At 38.4% G+C, this 10,632-nt stretch overlaps 1 protein-coding gene across 1 annotated transcript in view; it reads right to left on the bottom strand.

Moving 5' to 3' along the window:
* The window catches only part of pcdh1a (protocadherin 1a), a 170,058-nt gene that overhangs the window by 40,684 nt on the left and 118,742 nt on the right, over positions 1–10,632 (bottom strand). Inside the window, exon 4 of the mRNA XM_015036385.1 lies at positions 9,306–9,525. Within this exon, the coding sequence (XP_014891871.1) occupies positions 9,306–9,525 (220 nt within the window). The remainder of the gene's footprint in view (positions 1–9,305; positions 9,526–10,632) is intronic.

Genomic DNA, 10,632 nt, shown 5'->3' with positions numbered 1-10,632 from the left:
AATTTTCTTTTTTAAATTGGACATTTAAAAAAATTCAAGGGGGTCCCTTTTTTTTTTTTTTTTTTTTTTTTTTTAGTGAGCATTTTAAAGAAAAGCCACTAAATAGTCATTTCTCTCCGAAATACAACAACACAACAAACTGACATCATTGCAAATTAAAATCTGACCAGAACTGCCTGAAACACAAACAGACTCATTGTACACAGAGAAACCAGTCACCGTTTGTCTGATGTGATTACGGTGCATGATAAATCATGAATCTTGACACCAACCAGATATATAAGATAAGCAGTTTTCATGTTGTGTGACGCAATCAATTTAAAGGGAATTACAGAGCTCACTGATTATGATCAGAGCCTATTAAAGTTAAATGGCACTGTAATCAAATTGATTTACACATTTGGGTTGTGATGCGGCCTCCTTCATAACCCCCCCGCAACACACCCCCACTGCAAACAAACACTTCCACCGCACACACACACTCATGGTAGATAGGCATAGAGTGTATACACACAATCATTGATGCTGCATGCACTAAAAGAGGAATGAGAAATGAACAAAGGCCAACTGAAACGGAGAGCACTATGACTATGTGAAGATAGGAATTAGGAAATGTGAGAGGTGTGCTTGGGCACATAGGGAAAAAAAAAACACCCAGAAATTAATTTCTGCAGATAAGGAAGCATCGATATTGTAAATTTTATTACTTTGATTGGAATTTTTTTGCTTACTATAATAGCCAAAATCCAATAATGGGCTGTGTTGATGTCAGATTCAATCAAGCTGAGACTATGACTGACCACACCTACACACACACACACACACACACATACACACAGACACACGCACACACAAAAAAACAAAACACAAACATTGTCTAAGCTAGTAGTAATGAGTCCAGCTCAAATCCATCAGTTCTGTAGTGAATTGAAAGAGCTCAGATCTCATTTTGTATTACATATACAATATAAAAATGTATGTTTTTCATTTGTTTTTGCGTTAAGTGAGAATTGAAAGTTTGGTTAAAATAATTTGCAAGGGTAAGAATGCAGGTTTCTCTTCTTTGGGGGCCAAGCTTGAAAAGAGCAGAACTTCCATCACTACAAGGTTATATTTCATCGATCTGCAAAACTCTTCCAATGAGTGCAAATTCAGGACGTCTTGCACCAGATAAACCCATAACTACCTATAGCTTGACTTCTAGTATCATACCAAGGTTTTAGTAACGTTTTCAAAAGCAACTAGATCAGTGGTTCTTAACCTTTTTTGAGGTACCGAACCCACCAGTTTCATATGCGCATTCACTGAACCCTTCTGTAGTGATAAATAAAATATGATTTCCTAATTTCCTAATTTTCCTAACTGGAACCACTTTAAGGTCTTGTTTAGATAATTTAATTAGCTCTACATTCTTAATAGAATGAAAATTTAATAATAAATAATAAAGACTTTGCCGTATTCTGATTTAGTAATGTAATTATATTAGTTGTGTTACCACCCCCACGCCACTAGAGGCAGTACCAACCCCGAAAAGATGGGACTAAGGAGCAGATTTAGAAGTACACCGAAAGCTACAGAATTTGGTAAAAACTGTGAGCTTTGCTGAAGTAATTAAAGACACAAGTTCAAATCCATGTTGAGAGTGGAGCTCCTTCAATCAGTGCTCCTCCGCAGCTCTGATTGGCTCAGCAATGTAACGTGATCCTCTGCAGCAAGTGATGGCAAAGCAGGGCGTCATCACAACTTTACACAAGTGCGTCTTTACCTCCGCAGCAGAGGCTCCGCCGAACCCCCGAGACCGACTCACCGAACCCCTGGGGTTCGATCGAACCCAGGTTAAGAACCACTGAACTAGATGTTACAGTTCCCATAATTTAACGTTCTTTTAATGAGATGCTAGAGAATGTATCGGAGCGACTGGAGTTTTGTCCTTTTTGCAGAGAGCAGAGCAACAGCGTAGAGCGCTAACCTCACCTGTTTCTGAAGGGTGTTGATTGTTTTCACACATCTTTTTTCCTTCTAACATCAACAGGTTTGTGGGTTGAAATGTCTTGGCAAAGAAATTAAATGAGTGACACTGATTTCTGCAAGTTTTCTTTAATCTTTTTAAGGATTAAAATGTTTCAATTTGAGTCATTTCAGTTTTATACCTTAAAAAGTGCCAAATTAAAAGTTGCACCTAGGTGCTAGAATTCCTGTCACAGATTTATATTATATATATACACACACGAAGGTCTAAACGTGAGAAAATAAATCTGACGTCAATGCATTTAATGTTAAGTTCAATGCACTATTAGTGGTCAGGCCATCAGAAAAGTATTAGTCAACTAATCATACTTTATGTTTTGTGGCAGGTATCACTTTTCACTTCAAGGATTCATGAATTATTATTTATTTCTTCTAAGCCTTTGCAGGAAACCTACGAAAGAAATCGGTTTGTAAAACTAGCTTAATGTGTTTGCAAAACTAGCTGAATGTGTTCTCATGATTCCGGTAAGTGAGAGTGGTTTTGTATATCTGTGAGTCTTCTCTCAAAACACAGGATCCCTGCTGGCCTGCTGCAAACTGCACACCTGCCTGCAATTCCTCCAACAAAACCACCTCTCGAACACAGATCCTCATCGAGACATCTCCATTCACACTCCACCGCTGTAGGATCATCATTCCTCCCTCACCTACATCCTTCTACCCTTCCAGCCATCCTTATTTCAGTACCTCCTGTGATTATTCTGCATCATTTTTATTTCTCGCCCAATCTAAGTGCTCTTATTCCAGAACCCCCGCCTGGAAAAAAAAAAAAAAAAAAAAACCCTCCTAGTAGTACTCATATTTCTGGTAAATACTGAAAATAAATCACTTTTCATTCTGCCGTCCGCTGTGCAGTTCTACGTGTTGGTCAGGAAAATACCTCAAAACCTGACATGTTTATTATTTAGGGAATTTAAATCAAACTGTTCTTACCCACAACCAGCTCTATGAGGCGAGTGTACATTTCAGGACGTTTGGGTCGGGAGAAAATCATATCCTAATAAAACCTGTTCTAACTAACAATTATGATGCTTACTACAGACGCTAACACACAAAATGTTTAATATAAGATCAATTAAATGCTCATGCATATGCTAAAATGCTAAAGGCACAAAGTACAGACAAGTTGACAAAGTTGTGTTTAACTAAGCTACTAAGTAAGGAAGTAAGGTTAACTTCATGTGGATCTTGAATGTAAATTAAAATATACTTAAAAGTTAAGATGCTACTTCTAGAAATCCTCTTAAAATAAAGCCATTTTGAAGTTAGAGTTAGCCATCTGCAGTTGGCTTGTTTCTTACCAAGCTATCTGCTTGGTTTATCTTCTAGGTAATTGTGTTTTACTTCTTCAAATAAGTAAAACAAAAAAAAATGTCACATCAATTGGCTGTAATTCACATTCTTATTAAATCAGCATATAATCTAGCCTGCATATAATTACATAAATGCAACAAAGTCAAAGCAAAAGCTACTGAAATGTCACACAAATAGCTCAACCATAAAACTAGTTCTCATGTTACACAATACGGATGCTCTGTCTGCGCTGATGAAGACTCAGCTTATCTCAGCTGCCCAGTGTGATCTTTACACCCCCATCCCAATGCACATGAACTGTACAAACATTAAACATAATGGTGTTACCAACTTTAGTCCTATCAAGTCTATGAATCAAAAATAAAAGAAAATAAAAATAAATGTCATGTAGATTATTACAACAGCAACAATTAATGTGCATTTTTAGAAGTTGTAGTATAATCAATTAGATCATGTGGTTTTTTATTTTTTTGGATTAAATGTTTGTAATATTACCATAACTCTAAAAAAATAAGGATATTATTTTTTTCATTAACATACTGTGAGGACCTCATACCAGCCCATGTATGTTCATAGCTAATAATATATTCAGCTAATACACCACATATGGAAATTATTTTCACTGTAAGAGATCTGTGCCACTGATAAAGACATTGCTAACACTCCAAGGACCAATAAGTTAATTCTAACTGCAGGCGAGCTGCGCCTGACTGCAAGCATCACTTTGTTAACCGGCAAAACTAAAATGGATTCTGAGAACGTCATGTTCCACTGCGAAGCACCAGCAGTTTCTCAAAATGTAGATTCCCAATTGTCAAAATTTCCCTGGTATGACTAAACACACATCCATGTCAATATTTCCAGGGCCCGGTGATGCAAAAGCTGACAGTCTGGGGTTTATATATTGCGTTTTATCCAACTTAAATGGAGTGACACATCGTGCTCTCCTCCCCATTTTTTGCTTGTCAGTCATCTTTACTGCAATGAATAAAGCTTTGCGCCGGTACAACCTGTCACTCTGCCACTCAAGCGCTTAAAAAAGACTTCATGTCACAATTCAGGTGGAGCTGGGGAGGAATTCCTGCGTCTCATTTGATTTCTCCTTTCCCGTCTAATCTCTCATTTCATGTGGGCTCTGTGTTATCTCCCAGAGGTGGGAATCACATTTTAATTAGGTCTATCCTTGGTTAGCAGTTTATCTCTGCATCTTTCCGCCGTATGTGCTGCTCATGTTGTGGGCTTTGCCTCTTTGTTGAGGGCGCCCAGTCCCCCACTCCCTGTCAGAACATTACATATCCTCTACCTACCCCCCCTCCCCCACCATCTTGTGCCACCTTTTCATTCTTTAACTGCTCCATCTCCTCTCACAATCTTGTTCTCCCGCTGCTGACAACAAAGAGCACCCAGTCTCAAAAAAAAAAAAAAACCTCTGTGTTTTGCAGATGGGAATAGCACAATAAACAGGGCACAACAACAGAAACAATGGAGGGGGAAAAATGCACGTCTTTCACATGCTGAGGATATGGAGAAAATGGAAATGATCAGCTCCTGGCTCTTGGGTGACCAGCAAGCCTGTATATGGAATGACTAAATCTATTTAATGGGTTCTGAAGCAATCTCTGACCTCCACTGGGCCAGAGGGAAAGGCAATATTGGCAAGACTTATCCTCTCCTGCACAGCCACCACCAACTCCATTCTAGAAGTACGGTGTCTCTAATGGACACAAGCATTTCCAAAAGAGATAAATAAACTAAATAACCAGACTCTACCCAGCTGTCAAATAAACAGCCCATGCATCACAACGCAAGTTGCTGGACTAATAATAGAACCCTGCCGTCTGCTGTTCTGCCGTGACGGTGACACGTTTTATTCTTTGATCCGTCAACAGGCTCCTACATCGCTTTGCCTTGAAGAAGTCAAAGATTTTGTTGCAGGCATAGATAACAGAGAAGCCTTGAAAATATCAGATAGAAGGTAGAAATTATACACCCGTACAATTAGCTTTATGTCAAATTACCTTAGACATTTTTTTTTTTTTTACCACCTTTTAATAAGGTTGTTCAGATAATCTGACGTGGATTATTATCTCTGAAGAGATCAGTAGCAGTTCATATTGTACCTGTTATACAGTAGGTAACTCTCAGTGTCTTTGACGTGATAAAACTTTACAATAGAAGGTCAAAAACAGCTGAAATAAGAGAAAGCTTATTTATGTTTACTATAAAAGTGTTAAAGCGAGATGAACTGTCAGCACCCTCTTGACCCACTCTGAAAGCCTAGTCATATTTTTGCGTTTGGTTTTTATTCACTTGATCTAATACTCAAACACTAAAATTTGCACTTATGCATTAAATACATTTATTGTAGTTTTTTTGATAAAGAAACAAACCAATTGAAATAATATACAATATATAGTCTACCCAGGGTACTGAGTATATGTTTTTATTTCTGACCAGAATTGTATTTCAGGTGGCTTAAGATTCTGAAACTGTTGTTTGGTTGAAACATATACTGTGTGTATATATATATATATATATATATATATATATATATATATATATATATATATATATATATATATATATATATATATTTCTAGTTGCAACTGCCTCAAAAACAACATAAAACTAATGCATGCATGATTGCAAGCAGAGTTTGTATAAGGAAGAAATGGTAATGATGCAAATATTTTAAACCACCTGCCCACCTAACTAACCTTCAAAGTCATGTTGACTTACAAATTCAATTAGACGTGAAATTTCATTTGAACATTTCTTTCTTGCTTTTGACTCTTTTCATTTTATGTTAAAAGCTTCACCAATAATGTGTAAAACTGACTGAAAATAGCGTGTTGAATTTCCTTTGTTTATCTCCTGCAAAGCACTTTGTGTTACATTTAGCATTATGAAAAGTGTTCTATAAAAAAAAAAAGACTGAATTCTCGATTTGCAGTGTACATTTGTAACTTTCCACGAGTATCATAGCATCAGTCTCATTGCTGCTATTCGTTTAATTGTAGCTCTTAAGGGACTCTGGGAAAAGGCTTACCCTCTAAACTGATAACCTATGCACAAAAAGAAAAAAGCCCTGCATGATGATGAGATAAAACCACAGTAATGCAACAAAGCAGTGATATAAAAACATAATGAGAGAGGTGAGCTGCTCTTGCCCAGCAGTGAAATACCTGTATGTCGAAAACTGGAAATATACCATGTGATTCACTAGCATTGGTAATAAACAAGTACTGGATTATGTTTGGCAGCTTCAGGTAGTACATGGTTAGTGGTCGGTTGTGACATTTTTTTCCTTTTCTAATGGACATCCGCTGAGATCATCGCCTTCTGTAGGGATTATTGTGCACAGAAATAATGGCACCTGCAGACCTAAGCTGCTGTGTAGCTTGTGTCCACCCACAGCCAAACATTGTGTTGTCTGCCGGGATGTCATGGGTCAGATTTATTTAGAGGGCAAATGCTCCATTAGTTGAGCTTTTTTAATTAGCACACTTGCGAGAGAGGGTCATTAAGGATGTCTGACAGAGGACCTGCTGATGAGGGGGGATGGAGGCACTGCTTAGACAACACACACACACACACACACACACACACACACACACACACACACAAACTCAAAAAGGCACAGATCTGCTTAAAAAACAATTTTTCACACAGTCAACAAACACGCTCGATGCAAAGGTGAGAACATCTGCACTACGAAATGACTCCAGAGCACAAAAACATCCCTCAGACATACCTGTCCTTAAAAATAATAACATGATAAACTATTCATACGTCTTCAACTTTTTTCAGTTTCTCGTGCTCGCAAGCTTTGATGTGTCTTACAGTCAACTACGACATTTGCTTGGCTTGAACATAATGCGGGGATCAGGAGGTGAACACTGCGCGTGTTTAATTCTTATGACACATCCCGTCTCACTGGAGTAGATGATAAACCCTCTTCACACTCCGGGGTTACATGTTGAGATCCACAGGGCTCGGTGCTTGACCCAATTCCCTTTCCTGTACGGCAAGAGTTCTGATGAAAATTGGCTTCCTCCTAAATCCAGAATAGATCCCTTAACTATCAAGCTCCATTTGTCAGGGATCCAATTGTTTCATGTGTTCCTAACAGAGCTTGCTGTCAGACTGCAGGTTTACTGCAGGTGGTTCTTAGAGTTGCTAAAGGTAGAATGGGAGGCAGATCTTTTAGTTATCAGGCTCCTGGTGTTAGTCTGTGAGGCATGCATCGTGTCCCTCTCAATAGCAATCGGCTTTTCTTATGTTCTTTCTTTCATCCTACAGACTTGAAAACAGCTTCAGAGCTGATAGGCTTAGTTTTGTTTCTCTTCCAGATGAAGCCTCAAAAGGAGCTGGTATTGTCACTAACTGTTGTAAGATTTTTGTTTTTGTTTTGTAATATATAAAATACATCATTGCTTTTAGCATGAATGATTGCTTCAAGTCGGTGACTTAATTCAATCTGCTGGGTTTCACTAGAAAATCGTTTAAAGTTGAATGCATTGTTTGACAGATATGATCAATTTGTAACTGTCTTGGAATTTGTTTGAATGGTTGGATTGAATTTTTTTATTTTTTATTTTTTTTGAACAACTGCAAACCTTCCACATGGCCATTCACCTGCATGGGCAGAAAGATGACTTGATAAGAGAAGCAGCAAAGAGCCCAAAGATAACTTGGGAGGAGCTGCAGAGAGCCACAGCTCATGTGGAAGAACCCGTTAATAGGACAATCTTGTTCACAGTCTACTCCACGAACCTGGCTTTTATGGAAAAGCGAACAGAATAAAGACATTGTTGAAAAGGAGGCCAGATGACCACCAAGCCTACTTCTTCCGAGTGATTTCCAACTCTTTCTACTTTTTGCCCTCTTCTCTAGTTGGTTCCTTGTGTAGCCCAATCTCTTGATGTTTGCGTCCAAATCCTATTGCCGGCTATTATGAGGGAATCCTATCTTCCTCCTTCCTGTGGGGCTCCAAGTCACAGCTTGTGTAGTGATTTTATAAGTGGGCTGGAAAGGAGTATTGCAATTCCACAGCCAACGTCTCCCTCCCAATCTCCCTACACAGGCAGCTGGTTTGTCTATTTCCAAAGGTCACTGTTGTTGATTTTATCTGGCCAACCAATGTTTAGCATGGTTCAGAAGCATCTGTTGATAGAGACTGCCTCTTCTTCATAGCCCTGATTGTTATCCTCTGGGTTTCAGGTTTGAAACGGTGTTTCGACCCAACAATGATGTTCAAATCGACAAGTTTCCTGAATTCCACTATTTTTTATTTATTTATTTTTTTTTTGTTGTGGTTGTGGTTGATTAAATATTGTCCTTGGTTTTGCTAATGTGAGTTTTTACAGCTGCGTTTGAGTCACAATGCCTGGTTAGAGGAGACCAGAAATAAACTTTTTGCTCTGACTGTGCAAAACTTTAACTTCACACCAGTCAGTGAAACACGAAGAAGGCAGATTTATGGTTTTGGTATGCTTTTATCCAACAGAAAGTAGAAGAAGCCCGGCAGAAATTGGATAAGTGGTAAGAGAATCAAAACATGATGGAACCTGCAAAAGACTTAAGACTGGGTTGTAAGTTTACCTTCCAGCAGAACAATGAAACTAAACACATTGAAATGATCAAAGTTTAAACTTAAGTTCTGAGCAAAGCACTTCTAATTTCAACATTTTTATAAACAGAATTTGTTTGACAGTTGTGACTTTAACGCAGCACTATTCTAAAAAATATGTTTTTTATTACTTTGACAGTGAAAAACTAAGAAGCTTCGGCTTTACAAATGGCTTGGAATCATGATAATAGTTTTCTTTCACTTCACAGTTATGCTCCACTTTGCATGGACCAATGAATTTAAACCCCACTGGAGCACACTGAAGCATAAGACTGTGCAAAAATCAGAAAATAACACAAGACACGGCACACCACGAAGCTAAGCACTGTACCGTTTTCTGGGTGCTCTGTTTCTCCAATGCTGCCATCTGGGGTGGTCCTCTCGTAGTGGTCCTCGGGCAGGGTCAGGGGTCCGATGCGAGGACCAGATGAGGACTTGCTGCTGGGGGTCTCCGAATCCTCTAAGCCGCTGTCGTAGTAGCTGTGCTGCGAGGCGTCCTGCAGGTCCTGCACGGGGTTGGCGGTGGAAAAGGTCACGCGACGATGGGGATGCTGCAAAACACAAAGCAACAGATGTTTTTTTTTTTTTTTTTCCCACCCCCAACACAAGCAAACACGGCTTCCGACTACATTTTCCAGTTCTGTTGTCTCTGCAGTGGATCGCTCCCCAACGGCAAATGTTATACCTGGAATCGCTCCATTTAGCATCACCGATCACCCGCTCTCTGTAAAGTTTCCTCACCAAAAAGTTAGAAAATAGTATCAAATATTAAAAGGTCTTTTGGGCTATTATTATTCTAAATTTTGCATAAGGTATAAATATGTGAAGAACATTGGGATATTTATTTCTGTAATAAGAATGTGCAAATTGGCGGCAGCAGAAATGAATAAACTATCACAAAAACTCCACACCAACTTAGAAGACTTGAATGTGTAAATAGGGGGCAAAGACTGAAACATATTAAATATTATTAGTGTCAATATCAAGAAGGTTGAAAGTCGGTTATTATCTGAAAAATAAAGCATAAATTAAGTCAACCCACTTGTAAACAGCACCCATGTTTCATATACCCATCTATAATTTTGAAATCCTGCCTATGTCTTGTGTACATAAAACCATTGTGCAAATTGTTGGAGTGCCATGAATAAAGCATGTACATATGAGATGTTTACCTACAGAGACAATGCCTATTCATAAGTATGAACCTGAACGCAAACATTAAAAGACAAACATCGCCGGGGTGTGTGGGGGATAGCAGAAACCGAGGAGCGTCAAACATATTTTAATAGCTGTTATTATGATCATTAGTCAGTTAGAGGATTCATTTTCTAAATCTGTCACCACCAAATGAATTCTGATGACAGTGATTGGTGCGCTAATCAGTAGCCCCAGTGAGCTTCTTCCTCACAACACATTTTAATATCCCCCTCCCCAAAGCTCCCCCCCACCCCCCGCCCCATTTCTTCTTCCGCACTGTTTGATGTTTAAACCAGCAAAAAAAATAAATAAAAAATAAATAAATAAATAAAAAGCCCAAGCAACTTTTTCACAATTTAACACAATTCCCAAGAGACTCTAAATAAGTATAAAAAAAAAAAAAAAAAAAAAAAAAAAACCCCAAAAAAAAAAAGAAAAAACATTTTGGGACAGGCACCTTT

Source organism: Poecilia latipinna, unplaced genomic scaffold, assembly GCF_001443285.1.
Source record: "Poecilia latipinna isolate Pla-1442-1.1 unplaced genomic scaffold, P_latipinna-1.0 Scaffold366, whole genome shotgun sequence".
NCBI lineage: Eukaryota > Metazoa > Chordata > Actinopteri > Cyprinodontiformes > Poeciliidae > Poecilia > Poecilia latipinna.
Note: the sequence above shows the minus strand (reverse complement) of the source record. Positions and strands in the feature narration are given on the sequence as shown.